This window comes from Paramisgurnus dabryanus, chromosome 24 (genome assembly GCF_030506205.2).
Source record: "Paramisgurnus dabryanus chromosome 24, PD_genome_1.1, whole genome shotgun sequence".
Taxonomy (NCBI): Eukaryota; Metazoa; Chordata; class Actinopteri; order Cypriniformes; family Cobitidae; genus Paramisgurnus; species Paramisgurnus dabryanus.
Window position 1 is genome coordinate 15,513,249 of NC_133360.1, and position 16,128 is coordinate 15,529,376.

The window sequence follows — 16,128 nt, forward strand, 5'->3', positions numbered from 1 at the left end:
GGAATATTCCTACATTTTCAGACGTTGGAGTGAAATTTAGTTTAGAAAAAATAGATTGAAATTGAAAATTGGCTCTCCTTATGATGTCACAAGGAGCTCTTATTATTATAATACCACCCCTTAATCTGCACTATCCAACCACAGCATAGCCATTTAGTGCAGAGAGAAAGAGAAAATAATTCAAAGCACAATTTCAAGTTTCAACAAACCACCATTATTGTGATCAGTGTTTGAATTTCATCAGCTCATTTGCATGATAAAGAACACACCTAAAACGGCACATTTTTGCTCAATTTTAACGTTTTATAATAAATTATCTATGTATTTTGAGCTAAAACTTCACATGTGTACTCTGAGGACACCAAAGATTTATTTTACATCTTAAAAAAAGTCTTGTGACATGGCCCCTTTAATAGTTAAAATATTAAAAGCAAATATGGGATACAGACCCACACAACAATGCAAAAAATAAAAATATCTGAAGAATATTATACTTTATATTTAAAGGAAAACTATATAGAAAGAGAGCAGTGACAAATAAAAAAATGCTATTTTTCAGTCTTCAATGTAGTTTTATTAATGTTTTAAATTATATAGTTTTCAATTTGGTGTTAGTTCACACTGGTGATCCATGCTCACTGTCTCTCCTCATCTTTTGGAAATTGAAACATTTAAAATTTAAATGGTCAGAGGTCATTTTAGTCTCTAACCAAGCCAATAAACAAGCACAGGCCGCAAGTTATAACCCGCACTGTACACAACATTCAGACACGATTATCGTAGTTCGCCCCCTCGTGGCAGTCATAAGGAAGTATCAATTAAATCGTAACATTGGAAAGAAGCTCATTCCAGCGCGTTCTAATATTTACCATAGTGGAATAAATAAAGAGTAACAATTTTCAGCTATGCATATATGTCAAAGACTAACAATATTTTTTGGAGAGAACATATGGAGATAAGATTAAAATAATAACGTATACATATTCAATTATTAATGTATTACTTATCAGTAATTAATCTTTTTTTTAAAGGAGTCAAGTGTTACTTATAAAGTTAAACTTCTTCTTCTTCCTTTATTTCTTTACGCGATTTCAGCATCTGCGGCTATATTCATGGCGAGAACCAGTTAAAGGGATAGTTCGGCCAAAAACAATATTAAACCCATGATTTACTCACCCCCAAGCTGTACGAGTTGCATATGTCCATCGTTTTTCAGACAAACACATTTTCGGATATTTTAGAAAATATTTGAGATCTTTCAGTTGATTAAATGTAATGTTACGGGGTCCAGCCATAGTCCACGACCTTCAAGTCCAAAAAAAGTGCGTCCATCCTTCACAAATTAAATCCAAACGGCTCCAGGATGATAAACAAAGGTCTTCTGAGGGTAATCCGCGCAGTGTTGTTGAAGAAATATCCATATTTAAAACTTTATTAACGTAATTAACTACCTTCCGGTAGCGTCCGCATTCAGGATGAGAGCTTACGCAGCGTACGGAGGTTTCTCTGCTGCTGCTCTGTCCCCCCGCCCTCCGAATTTGTCATACGTCACTAAGAAAAGTGCGTACACTACGCTAATACTCTCTCCTGAGTCTAAGATGGCGGCGCTACCGGAAGGTAGTTAATTACGTTAATACAATTTTAAATATGGATATTTCTACAACACTGTAACAATTACGTAACATTACATTTAATCAACTGAAAGATCTAAAATATTTTCTAAAATATCCGAAAATGTGTTTGTCTGAAAAAGGATGGACATATGCAACTTGGACAATTTGAGGGTGAGTATATCATGGGTTTAATATCGTTTTTGGCCGAACTATCCCTTTAATCAATACACGAGTTTGATTCAGACAAGTTGATCCATTCACAGGTTGGGAGAGGGACAATTTGGCATCTCCAATTTGGCTAACTTGCATGTTTCTGGCCTGTTGGAGGAAACCAGAGTACCTGTAGTATAAAGTTAAACAAAAAGGATTAAATAATTTTCACCTCGCACAGTGTTTTGATTGGAATGCACAGAAATACATCACTTCCGTTCAGTGTATTGCATGCGGTGTAGTCGCACAAGTTAAAAAAAAATGTACGCATCCACCTGTCAAAACAAATCCGAAAATTACGGTCAGCACATCACGCAGCCCCTTTGCGACTCTCCATAGGGAATGAATGACTTCCGGTTTATCATTTGTCGTGTGCAGTGGGAAGGCGGCTTTACACGTCTCCCCCCAGAAGTCAACTTCGATCTGTGCTTGTTAACTTAAATGTTTGTTTAATGGTCTGACTAAGGACTAAACTGAACTCTGGAACAAATACCTCGTTGAAAATAACTAATGTTTTGGTTTCTTAAAGACAAGGGAAGAAGGCGATCATGGATCCCCGCTGTGAGTTTGGCAGTGGATCTGTAGTTAAGATTGTACTGTATACATTATATAGTACACATTTTACACAGTAACGTTACCTCATTGTAGTTTTTGATACGCTTTAGCTATGATTTGAAGTAAGGTTTGTTGTTTATTTAGTTTGTTATCAAAAATAAACTACTCTAAAAGGACTGTTTTTATTAAAGGAATAGTCTACTCATTTTCAATATTAAACTATGTTATAACCTTAACTAAGAATTGTTGATACATCCCTCTGTCATCTGTGTGCGTGCACGTAAGCGCTGGAGCGCGCTGCGACACTTCGATAGCATTTAGCTTAGCCCCATTCATTCAATGGTATCAAACAGAGATAAAGTTAGAAGTGACCAAACACATCAACGTTTTTCCTATTTAAGACGAGTAGTTATACGAGCAAGTTTGGTGGTACAAAATAAAACGTAGCGCTTTTCTAAGCGGATTTAAAAGAGGAACTATATTGTATGGCGGAACAGCATTTTTGGGAGTACTTCGACTCGGCGCAGTAACACTCTCCCTCTCCCATTATGAGAGGGAGAAGGGGAGCGGATTTTTCAGGCGAGTTGAAGTACTCCCAAAAGTTCTATTACGCCATACAACATAGTTCTTCTTTTAAATCTGCTTAGAAAAGCGCTACGTTTTATTTTGTACCACCAAACTTGCTCGTATAACTACTCGTCTTAAATAGGAAAAACGTTGATGTGTTTGGTCACTTCTAACTTTATCTCTGAGTGGTACCATTGAATGAATGGGGCTAAGCTAAATGCTATCGAAGTGTCGCAGTGCGCTCCAGCGCTTACGTGCACGCACACAGATGGGGTGCAGAGGGATGTATCAAGTCTTCTTAGATAAGGTAATAACATAGTTTAATATTGAAAATGAGTAGACTATTCCTTTAACTGAAGTTTATTCCACGACAGCCATTTGTTTATGTTGTTACTGCTGAAACGGTCTATAAATTAAAAAATGCTTTAACATAACCTTCAATCGTTAGAAATGCAATTAAAAGTTGTGGAAAGTGAAATCTAAGTTAGATTTACAGTTACGGAATTTGTTGCTTCGACCACTTTCATTTTAATTTTAAGAGCACGACCCTCCTCAACCAATCCGCATATCAAGAGGAGTGAAGACCGCATCCATACCACTTTTAAAAATAGACCAGGTAACCCAGTAGACAGGAAGTGAGACAAAAATTTGATTCAATATACTCTAAAAAACTAAGCGTGCAAAAGTGCATGAAAATTAGTTTTTCATCATCATTATTGATGTGGTTGAAAAGTAATCTTAAACTACATTGTTTGCAGCTGTTGGTCACTATAAATGATCATTTTACAAAAGCTTTGTCCAAAGTACATGGTTATATGGGTTTTTCGATATTGTGTGCTTTCCAGAGTCCATTCATTGTGACTGTTTGTGGTGAAAACATGTAGTATGAAACTACATTGAGCAATACATAGTGGAGCAGACTGCCTATAGTGGCACGCTGCCATTTTAGCACCATGGAAATTTCTGTTAACCACAAAGTGACATTTAACATACAGTGAGATGTCAACAAAGCCTGTGATGAATGCATCATCGCCGCCACGAGTGACTTTTGTTCAGAGTTGCAAAAGAACAAACCAGCGTTGTTGTTTCTGTGTTTATTGAAATGCGGTAAAAAATGATTCAGGTTCACCCTCTGGATCAAACAAATAATCGCGGTTACAGGAAATATATTCATCTCTGTTGTTTTCCAAAACTATATCTGCCAACATGGCAGTTCTCATCCACAGCCGAATCTCTGACATATAGGATACCTCGCCTTGGGTGTGCACAGTGTCGATACGATTGGGTGCAAGAGCGCTCTTGAAGTGTCAGATACTCTACATAGAAGTCGCCTAGCTTGCGTATTGCTGTCGGTTAAAGTGTTTATATTAGTTTTGACCTTTTTGTGACATACGAAGGATTTGAAGCAAAAGGGCCTGCACTTCTTCATCCATCCGACCCTGTTGAGATATACAAAGAGTATATGTTATTTGATAGGACACTTACTTTTGGATGTTCTTGTTGATTAAGTAAAGTAAGTTGAGGATGGGTGTTACCTGTACAGCAGATAATAGATGAGAGCGATATATGGACACTACGGATTTGTGTTTGCGTTCACAGTCCTAAAAGAGACACAAGTAAGGCATCATAATTGATAAAAGAAAAATCATATTCACTCCACAGAAAAATATTTATTTTAATATGACTTTAAAATAATCTCCCAATTGGCAATTTCACATATTTATATTTATGCATTTGGCAGAAGCTTTTATCCAAAGTGACATTACGTGTTTCCTGGGATCGAACCCATGACCTTTCACTGCAAAAAAATGACTTTCTTACTTAGTATTTTTGTCTTGTTTTCAGTAAAAATATCTAAAAATTCTTAAATTAAGATGTATTTTCTTGATGAGCAAAATGACCTAGGAGTATAAGTCTAGTTTTTAGAAAATTAATATAAAATGTAAGTGAATTTGTGCTTAAAACAAGCAAAAGAATCTGTCAATGGAATAAGAAAAAATTTCTTCAATAAAGTGTTTATGAAAAAGGTAAACTTTTTCTAAACAAATTTTCTTATTCCAGTGGCAGATTTTTTTTGCTCGTTTTAAGCACTGATTTACTTAAAGTTTATATATTTTATCTAAAAACTAGACTTATTTTCTCAGCTAATTTTGCTCATCAAGAAAATACATCTTAATTTAAGAATTTTTTAGATATTTTTATTGAAAACAAGACAAAAATACTAAGTAAGAAAGTAATTTTTTTGCAGTGTTGATGAAAATGATTTTCAAGAAAAGAAAAAAAATCTTAGTATTTTTGTCTTGTTTTCAGTAAAAATATCTAAACATTCTTAAATTAGGATGTATTTTCTTGATGAGCAAAATGACCTAGGAGTATAAGTCCAGTTTTTAGAAAATTAATATAAAATGTAAGTGAATTTGTGCTTAAAACAAGCAAAAAAATCTGCCAATGGAATAAGAAAAAATTTCTTCAATTAAGTGTTTATGAAAAAGGTAAACTTATTTCTAAACACATTTTCTTATTCCAGTGGCAGATTTTTTTTGCTCGTTTTAAGCACTGATTTACTTAAAGTTTATATATTTTATCTAAAAACTACACTTATTTTCTCAGCTAATTTTGCTCATCAAGAAAATACATCTTAATTTAAAAATTTTCTAGATATATTTATTGAAAACAAGACAAAAATACTAAGAAAGAAAGTAATTTTTTTGCAGTGTTTGCACTGCAGAAAATGATTTTCAAGAAAAAAAAATCTTAGTATTTTTGTCTTGTTTTCAGTAAAAATATCTAAAAATTCATAAATTAAAATGTATTTTCTTGATGAGCAAAATTACCTAAGAAAATCAGTCTAGTTTTTAGACCAAAAAAATAAAATTTAAGTGATTTTATGCATAAAACAATCAAAACAATTCTGGCAATGGGGTAAGCAAATTTTTCTTGAATTTTTCTTGAATTTAGTGTTTAAGAAAAATGTTCAAGATTTTTTTGCTTACCCCATTAGCAGATTTTTTTTGCTTGTTTTATGCACAAAATCACTTAATTTGATATTTTTGGTCTAAAAACTAGACTGATTTTCTTAGGGCGTTTTTCTCATCACGAAAAAGCTTAATTTAAGAATTTGTAGATATTTTTTTACTGAAAACACGACAAAAATACTAAGATTTTTTTTCTTGAAAATCATTTTTTGCAGTGTACCAGTTGAGTTCCAGTAACAAGTAAACTGAAAAAAATTATTCATTCAATTTACTCAATTTTTTTACAGTAAGTGGTTGCAATCAATTTATTTAAGCTACATTTAAACAAATTTTTTTTTAAACTTTTGTTTAAATGTAGCTTAAATAAATTGATTGCAACCACTTACCTTAAAAAAATGTATATATTGAATTAATAATTTTTTCAGTGTATATATGTATCAAACATATCATATTTTGTTATAAATAAGACTGATGATTACCTGGAGTTGTTGTGTAAGTGCGGTCACACGGTTCTGCAGTGCCAGCTGTTGTCCAGGTATTCCTCCTCCTGTGGATGGAGGTGACGGCACACGACCCAGCGGGGGTGTCAGAGCCCCCAATGCCTCCTTAAGACGAAACACCTCCTTAGACAACTCTGTGATCTGGAAAAAGTAAAAATCATTCAAATCTCCAAACAAAAATCTCCCATCATGCAATTTCCACAAGTTCTGCATTTTACATAAATGGTAGAACCCTTATAATGACCTAGAACAGTGGAAATAGCCCCCTACACCCTTATTCACTATTCCCTACATTAATAGGAGTGGATGAAAACGGGTTAGTGAATTCAGACACTTGAGTGCCATCTTCCACCGAGAAGCGAGAATTTATTCAGCGGACAACTAGAGTGTACATCGGTTGTGCACTCATTATTGTAGTGCATTGAATGAGTGCACTCAATAATGTCCACTATGATTTTGGACACCACTAAAAATGGATGTTACCTCAAATAGTGCCCTATTTAAGGGTATAAAGTGGCTATTTTGGACACAACCAGTGTTTCCTTATCCTTGTCCTCACCTACGCCCTCCCATGTTTTAGATTTATTTAAAACACACGATTCATCTCATCAGCTTGTTAAGGATATATGTTAACCATTCTGGAAGGATGGTGAATAGATGAATGAATGAGGTGTTTTAGATAAGGAGAAATCTGAAACTATCTGTTAGATGGGGACCAGGATTGGGAAGCACTGATCTGGAATATCTTTCATCCTCACCTTGCGGTCCTTCTCTTTGACAAGCCCCTGTGAGTGCTGGATGTCTTGGTGCAGTTGTTGGATGTGAGTGGATTCAGCCTGCAGATCAGCAAGCTGTTTTTTAACTGTCTCTAGTTGAGCTTCAGCCACCTGACGCTCGCTCTTATTAAACAAAGCATCACGCTGCACCTGAAACACCTGAGAGACAAATAAAGATTTAGTATGTATGAAAGCTGAAGAGCATCAAAGATTTATTTCACGTGGATTTCAATCTTTAACATGATTTTACTCAGTCAATATTAAAGATATCAAGGTTAAATTGAAATCCAGGTGGATGCTGCACATTGGTGGTGGTTGAGGAGAATCCCCCATTCATATGTAAAGCGCTTTGAGTGCTGCAGAAAAGCGCTATATAATAAATGTAACCAATTATTAAACTTTCATAGAATGTTCTGTACATTATGTATGATGATTTTATGTAAAAAAAAAAGTAAAAGTGACTTTAAATGTGACCCAGTCTATGAAAACTCAGCTAAAGAAATAGCTCACCCAAAATATATTAAATTGATGTAAAACTTTTCCAATTTAACATTTTAACTATGTTGAAGATAGTTTTATTGTTCTCTTATACTTTCATGTTTATTTTTTGGGTTCCCATTCACTTTCCCTAAGCCCCGTTCAGACCGCCAGCGACTAGCAGTGGAAGTGCAACATGATCTCATTCATTTCGACTTCCGGCGACATGAGTGACAATGAAAGATGATGACAGGAATTGGGCGTGTCCAGTGATGTGACAAAGTTAAAGGAATATTCCATTTTCTTAAAGGAAAAATCCAGATAATTTACCATGTCATCCAAAATGTTGATGTCTTTCTTTGTTCAGTCCAGAAGAAATTATGTTTTTTGAGGAAAACATTGCAGGATATTTAACTCAACACTTAACAGTTTTTTTCAACGGAGTTTCAAAGGACTATAAACGATCCCAAACGAGGCATAAGGGTCTTATCTAGCAATACGATTGTCATTTTTGACAAGAAAAATAAAAAATATGTACTTTTACACCACAACTTTTCGTCTAAGTCCGGCCCAGCGCGACCTAACGTAAACGCGTAGTGACGTAGGGAGGTCACGTGTTACATATATAAAACGCACATTTGCGGACCATTTTAAACAATAAACTGCCACAAAGACATTAATTAGTATCAGTTGACATACAACAACGTAGGAACGGTCCTCTTTCAAGACGCTTGTAAACACTGGGGCAGAGTTTTGCGTTCGTCCTCTGTGACCTCTTGACGTCATGACGTATTGCGTGGGGTCAGCTGGCGCATCACGACCGGATCTACATGACGAGAAGTTGTGGTTTAAAAGTGTATATTTGTTATTTTTATTGTCAAAAATGACAATCGTTTTGCTAGATAAGACCTTATGCCTCGTTTGGGATCGTTTATAGTCCTATGAAACTCCCTTGAAAAAAACTGTTAAGTGTTGAGTTAAGTGTTAAGTGTTGGGTTCTATTAAAGTCCATTAAAATTAGAAAAATCCTGCAATGTTTTCCTCAAAAAACATAATTTCTTCTGGACTGAACAAAGAAAGACATCAACATTTTGGATGACATGGTGGTGAGTAAATTATCTGGATTTTTCTTTTAAGAAAATGGACTAATCCTTTAAGAAAAGTTTAACTTCATGCATATCATGAGTGACTTCTGGACGCGACTACTAATGAAAGTAAAGCAAAGGAGACCACGTCATCCGTCTCTCATCAGTTAATGCAGTGGAGGGTTCTATTTAGGATTCAGGAACGACGATAATGTCCTCATTGAAAGAGATGGTGGACACATGGTGAGAAAGTCGCAGGTGGTCTGTATGGGACATTAATCTGTACCACAGCTTCATTTGTGTTTCACAGATACAAGTTTTTCAGATATACACAAGTTAATAGTGACAATTTTTAGGTGAACTATTCCTTTAAAAGTTACATACATACGACATCAATGTAGCAAATTTAAAGTCCCCCTGTAGTCGATAATTTTATCAGTTAAAACTCATATTTGAGCATCATAATACCATATAAAAGCTTTTTCTTTGACAGTCATTTCTTCATGCTTTAAAACAGCTTAAATTTAACTCCTAATTTTGTATACGTGAATCTATGAATATGGTAGTTAGACCCCTCCTCTACTTAAAGTGCACCTATTTCATTGCTAATAAACAATGTTATTTTGTGTATTTGGTATAATACTGTGTTTGCGTGGTTTATGGTAAAAAAAAACATATTATTTTCCACATACCATACATTTTACCATAGCTCCAGATATACTGCTTTCCTCAAACGTTCTGATTTTGTACAAAGCTCATCGATCTGAAAAGCGTTGTGTCCCTGATTGGCCAGCTAATCTGTACGTTGTGATTGGCCTGAATAACTGTGACGTCAGCCAGCAATGTGACGCTTCTTACCAAATTGTAAGATTCGCTCACAATGCAATGCGGGAGGAATTATGATAATGTTGGTCTTGTCCACGTCAACAAGCCAGGAAGTAAACTGTTGCCTACAATTTGTTTGTTTGTTGTGGTCCAAGACCAGAGGTTTACTTTGGGTTTGTACCTTTTGCATATCGTTAACATGTACTAATACACACTTACTGTGCGTTTACACCAGATGCGTAAGAGTTTTCGCGCGTAGTTGGACGCTTGAACGTTTTGAGTTTACTCGCTTCATTTGCGAATAAAAGCCGCACGTGAAATTCAAGTCATTCGAGACATTCATGCGGAATTCACGTCATGTGAGGTGCTTCTTCTGCTTCCGCTCACTTCCTGTAATCACATCACTCCTAGAGCAAGCTTGCACGTTTCGCGCGTTTATGCTCAATTCACGCAGAACGCACCATGCGCACCGCACCTTCAGCCCAGTCCGCACCATTCGCGGCGCACGTTCAGTGCCATTCGCGTCACGCCATTCGTGCGTACTGCGCAGGACGCCTATTCGCATCTTTGCATTGATTTAACATAGAAATCACTCGCGCTTGCCACCTCTTCCGCGTCTGGTGTGTATGCACAGTTGCACACCAGAGGGAATGTAAAATCCTGAATCGGACCATAGTTGATCTTTAAGCATACAGCCTGGATCATTGATATGATTATGCAAATTTGTCCACGCCTCTACTCTTTCGCACCACCTCGGACCATAGATATATCTATGCGGCATCCATACATAACCAGTGTTGGGGAAAGTTACTTTTAAAAGTAATGCATTACAATATTAAGTTACTCCCCAAAAAAGTAACTAATTGCGTTACTTAGTTACTTTTCATGGAAAGTTATGCTTATGTTACTTTTGCGTTACTTTTGTATTACTTTTTCTTACTTGGCTAAGGCTTGATCTCTTTCAGGCCTTGCAGGTGTTTTTTTATGATCGCAAAAATGTCAAGCTCTGGCCTGCCATCTTTGTTTCTGACTCAAACTGTTCCCGCTCAGGCGCACAGAGTGCGTAATTCTACGTTAATCTGTTCAGTTTAATTCAGCACATTATTTTATTTTTAAATTGAATGAATTAAATTGAAAGGTAACTCGCATTACTTTTTTTAAAAAGTAACTTAAATATTAATGTGTACATTAGAAAGTAATGCGTTACTTTACTTGTTACTTCAGAAAAGTACTATTATTACGTAATGTGCGTTACCCCCAACACTGTACATAATATCTATGGTTCAAACTACAGTTCAGCTCGTTCAACTGTATTGATATGATTGCTTACATGTTAGTAACATAGGAAACCAAGGCAAATTAAAACCGCGGGAATGAGACTTAATTTTATACATTTGTTTATAAATGCTCAAGCATTTAAAAAAAAAAAAAAATGTTTTTTTTTCACCAAAGGGGGACTTTAAAATATTCTTAAACACAAAACACACAACATGCACACCTGCTTCGATCTAAAGAAGGAAATACTCACATGAAAGATTATGCATGCATCAGAGAGAAAGAAGCCATTAGTGTATTGTAAGAAGTGAACACTACACACAAAATCACACACACACACAAATACCAATATACCTCATTTGAAGTCTTTTCATGCTTGCGTGTAAGATCAGCTAACTGAGCTGTCAGGGTGTTGATTTCGGCTTGTAGAGAGAGTCTCTGGGCCTCGTGGTCTTCTTTAGACACCAGTCCCTGTTGTAACGCTTTCTGGGATCGCAACTCTTTAATCTCCGTCTCTTTCTCGCTCAGAGATTCCTGTGCCGCTGCCGCTTTCTGCCGAATCTCCACTAGAGAGCGCTCCAATTCTGCCTGTAGAGAAAAAGAATCCTTTAGAAAGTATGGATATGAAATATTAAAGGGACATTCCACTTTTTTTGAAAATAGGCTCATTTTCCAGCTCCCCTAGAGTTAAACATTTGATTTTTACCGTTTTTGTATCCATTCAGCTGATCTCCGGGTCTGACGGTACCACATTTAGCATAGCTTAGCATAATCCATTGAATCTGATTAGACCATTGGCATCGCATTAAAAATAACCAAAGAGTTTCAATATTTTTCCTATTTAAAACTTGACTCTTCTGTAGTTACATCGTGTATTAAGACCGACGGAAAATTAAAAGTTGCAATTTTCTAGGCCGATATGGCTAGGAACTATACCCTCATTCTGCAGAAGGCGTAGTAATATTTCGAACAGCATGTAAATATTCCCCTTGGTAACTTTCAATAACAGGGGACTATTTTCAGGCGCTGTGTAATATCACTACGCCTGCTGCAGTCATGTTACATCAGCAAAGTCCTTGATTATTACGCCAGAATGAGAGTATAGTTCCTAGCCATATCTGCCTAGAAAATCACAACTTTTAATTTTCCGTCAGTCTTAGTTTACGATGTAACTACAGAAGAGTCAAGTTTTAAATAGGAAAAATATCAAAACTCTTTGGTTATTTTTTTAGCGCGATGCTAATGGTCTAATCAAATTCAATAAATTATGTTAAGCTGTGCTAAAGTGCTAATGCCAGACCCGGAGATCAGCTGAATGGATTCCAAAACGGTACAAATCAAATGTTTAACTCTAGGGGAGCTGGAAAATGAGCATATTTTCAAAAAAGTGGAGTTTTCCTTTAAGTATGCCAAATCAGCTCATATTGAAAGTTGGAAAGTCTATTCCTGGTTCTCTCAAAAACACTAAAAGTGTCAAATAAATAATAAAGGCATTGGATTAGTAACTCAAAGTTCAATGGATCGATCCCAGGGAACACATGTGCTGTTAAAATGTATAGCTTGAATGCACTGGCTTTAGAGTCAATCTCACCTTCACTTTCTCATGTTCTTCCCTGTTTACCGAGTCCTTTTTCGCCACCCGGAGCTCAGATTCCAGTCTGGCCAGTTCGGTTTGAGCATGCTCACGTAGGGCCCTCTCTGTCTGGAGCTCTTTCTCAGTTTGAGCTAGCTGCTGTGCTACTGCAGTCAGCGCCTCCTGGTGTTTTTTCAGTGGTATTGCATCCCTGAGCTGTAGTGCATCCTGAACTCTGCTCTCTCTCTCAGCACACAGGCTGTCAAGAGCTTGTGCTGCCTCTTGCCTTGCAACCTCCAGCTCTTCTTTTATGGTCGCCAGAGTCCGCCCCCCTGGAAACATATGGAGTGTTTTGACTGGTTGTGTTTATTTCATTATGGTTACATAAGGGGCAACAGGTGTACTACTCACCAGATGCAATGGAAACCTCAGAGCTCTCAGATGGCTCCTCGTCATCTTCATCGTCCTCTCCATCCATGCGGGACGGGGGGCGGAGCCTCTCCAGCTCCAGCAAGGCCTGGTTGAGCCGCGTAGCCACTTCGGCGCGTTCTCGAGCTAGTTGGTTAAGCTGAATTCCCAAAGTGACCCGAACCTCCTCCAACTGCCCACGCGGGACGCTCTCTTTTAACTCTCGCTCAAGTTCCTCCACCCGTGCATGCAACCCGTTCACCGGCACCCCCTCACCTTCCACCTTCCTTTGCGCTTCTTCAAGCTCTTTCACTCGCTTTTTAAGATTCACAACTATCTCGTCCTTTCCCTTTTTCTCTCCTCCTTTCTCCTTGTCCTGCAACGTTGCCTCAAGTTCCTCCACCCTCTGCTTCAGCTGTCGGATTGTGTCGTTGTCGCCTTTACCAAGCCCCGCCCCATCTTTCTGTTTGCCGGCTAGCTCCGCCTCCAACTCCCGAACCCTCGCTTTCAGCTGTTGGGTCTCTAAGTTTTCAGTTTCCTTAAAAGTCTCAGAACCTTCATCAGGCTGTGCTGCCTCCTCCACAGAGTAGACCCCTAGTCGCATCTGTTCCTTAAGCTCGTCTAACTCGGCCTGGGCCCGGGCCAGCTCTTCTTCCAGTGCCCTTTGTTTTTGATGGTCCTCCTCTTTCTCTTGTGGCTTCTCATCAGATCTGAGAGGGAAATAAAGCATTTTGGTAACTATTAAATATGTAAAAAGTGTGGATTCACATAATGTTTAAATCTTATATTAAACAAAAACATCTGCCGAATGTGGTTATCACTTTCAACAAGGGCCATAATAGTGATCCAATTGAGAAAATAGACACCAGAAAAAGACTAAATAGATGTCTTGAGGCGGTCTTAAGTGTAAAAAGACATTTGTACTACATTACCCATGATCCTCTGCTATGCTCGATGCCTCAGTAGCAGTCTGGACTTTAGAGAGTTTCTCCTGTAGTTCTTCAAACTCTCTTCTCAAAGACTCGTACTGAGCTGTGGGAACAAAGTCCGGACCCGAGCTTTGCATATCCGTGTCATCCTTCTCAAACATCTCTAGCATCTGCAAGACACAAGATAAATATGTAAATGTTAGTAAAATATTGCAAATAATAAGTACCGTTGCTGGCTAAGTTTTGTACTTTTGGTGCTCCTTGATCTGTTTATTTAACCCACTTACCGTGGAACCTTCCAAAAGCTATTCATTTATGAGAAACCTAGTTAATGTGTGGTGAATCGTCAGCAAATAGTTTGTCATGAAGATCATTTCCATTCGAAAATACGAGTTTCGTGCCAGAACACTAGCCAGGATTTTTCGTATTAGGGGGAGTGCATTCATCATACTAGATGCCGTACTATTTTTACTACTTAGTTGAATACAGTGCTAATCTAATATCATATGTGTTCCAGCACTATAAATAAGCGCTCTGTATCTTTAGACCATGACATATCCCATTATAAATAGGCATTTCTGCCGTAGCTTTTATGCAACATGAGCTGAACTGTATAGTGTGTAGTGCAGTGCATTTGTTTCTAGTGCACATTTGTTTCCTGACAAAAACGTACAAAACACGCTAGTGCAATGCTAATACTAGGGAATTGTTTTGCAGTTGTTAAAGCTGCAATATGTAACTATTGTGGTTAAAAATATACAAAAATCAGTTGTTGAGCCTTAAATATGTTCACAATGGTAAGCTTATACAGTTGGGGGGACTAATGCATAAACTAATGCAGGGTTAATTGCAACAGCCCATAAGAAGTTGCTATACAGACATCTATACACAGCCATTCTGTATGTGTGCATCTACAGCTGTGATTTAGTGCTTTTCTCTGCATTCTTTGCCTTGCCTGCTTAAAAAGTCTGTCTGTGTTGCGGTGTGAGTGTTTGACTGCACCTGCACTTTTAAAACCAGGTCGGCATTCTGCGAGGTCAGTTCCTCCACTTTTCTGCGAAGCTGCTCTACAGGGGCAGGATCCCCCTGGGACACGCCCTCTTCTTTTTCATCTGACGAATCAGCATTCAGGCCTCGCGACTGCCTCGAAAGCAACTTCTCTGCTCCTGATATCACAAACAAACGAGAAAAGAAAAACCTTAAAGACCCACTAAAGTGCTTTAAAATGTGCAGCTTTGTTTGATGCATTGATGTAATTTCTATTGAAACGGGAGGTTGGAGCGAGGCATATTGAGTGGCTGCTCCCCCTGTTAAACAGCCTATAGCTTTTAGTTTACATCACAAGTGCAGAGTGATGTCATAAAAACAATGATCTGCATTAGTGGAACTGTACGTTTCGAATGTTTATATTTTCTTAAAGCAACACTATGTAGTTTCCATGTAAAAATGACTTACAGCTCCCCCATGTGGTTGAAAAGTGCAACAGTGCCTGGTATCATGCAGGCAGGGGGAGGGGCGGGGCTGTGTTTCCTACCCTCCATCGCCACTTTCAGAGTGTGCTTGTAGCAGCTAGGAGGCTGCTCAGGTTGCAGCAACAGTACAATTTGTCCAGTTAAAAGTTGTTCTATCACTAAAATAATTTTAGAGACATTATTTAAAGGTAAAAAAACTACATAGTGTTGCTTTAATATGAATTTTGTCAGTATTTTGAAGGACGCTAAAAAGCCCCAAAATAGTATGATTTTCAAATGTTTAAAATGATGTACACATGAGATAAATATATAGTCATAATTTTATTCTTTATACTGTAAGGGGGCGTGCACAAAAGCTTTTTTACATAGCTGAAAATGCCCGCGGACACCGACTGCCATCTTTTTTCAGCTGACTGCCAGCTTTCTTTAGCTGAGTGCTTTGGTTGCTGATACTTCTGCTTTGTTTATCAGTCGTTGTACGATGCGCCAATTTGTTGTTGTGATATTCACTTCCTTCACTGTGATTGGACGGCCGTGTGAGAACTGACATTGGCGAGCTGAGCTTTTCACCCAAAGCTGAATATTTTTAATAAACGGCGAGCGCCGGCTTTTTGAAAAACGCCACACTTGCATTCAGGGGCGTCATGCACCAATTTTTTTTAAGGGGGCACAGTGTCAACAGCTCACAGAAATTTGTGCATACACAGACATCAAACGAAATATTATAGAGCTTTCAGTCTTTTCCATGGCACTTACATTTCTAACAATCTGAAAACCCCTGCTTTCATGCAAAAACCTCCAAAATAAAAGTGATGACTAACTTTCATATCAAATACTATTCAATCGGAATAATGACACATTTGCATCATATTCACATCTGAAACGGCA

At 37.6% G+C, this 16,128-nt stretch overlaps 1 protein-coding gene across 3 annotated transcripts in view; it reads right to left on the bottom strand.

Annotated features, from left to right (window-relative positions):
* Positions 1 to 4,024: 4,024 nt before the first annotated feature.
* Positions 4,025 to 16,128, bottom strand: part of ankrd24 (ankyrin repeat domain 24) — a 28,907-nt gene continuing 16,803 nt past the window's right edge. For all 3 annotated transcript variants that reach the window (XM_065246625.2, XM_065246617.2, XM_065246609.2), the window contains 9 exons: positions 14,771 to 14,934; positions 13,772 to 13,938; positions 12,843 to 13,549; positions 12,450 to 12,763; positions 11,213 to 11,446; positions 7,179 to 7,355; positions 6,400 to 6,561; positions 4,481 to 4,546; positions 4,025 to 4,384 (listed from right to left, as the gene is read on the bottom strand). In XM_065246625.2, coding sequence (XP_065102697.1) covers positions 4,313 to 4,384; positions 4,481 to 4,546; positions 6,400 to 6,561; positions 7,179 to 7,355; positions 11,213 to 11,446; positions 12,450 to 12,763; positions 12,843 to 13,549; positions 13,772 to 13,938; positions 14,771 to 14,934 — 2,063 coding nt within the window. In that variant the 3' untranslated portion in view covers positions 4,025 to 4,312. The remainder of the gene's footprint in view (positions 4,385 to 4,480; positions 4,547 to 6,399; positions 6,562 to 7,178; positions 7,356 to 11,212; positions 11,447 to 12,449; positions 12,764 to 12,842; positions 13,550 to 13,771; positions 13,939 to 14,770; positions 14,935 to 16,128) is intronic.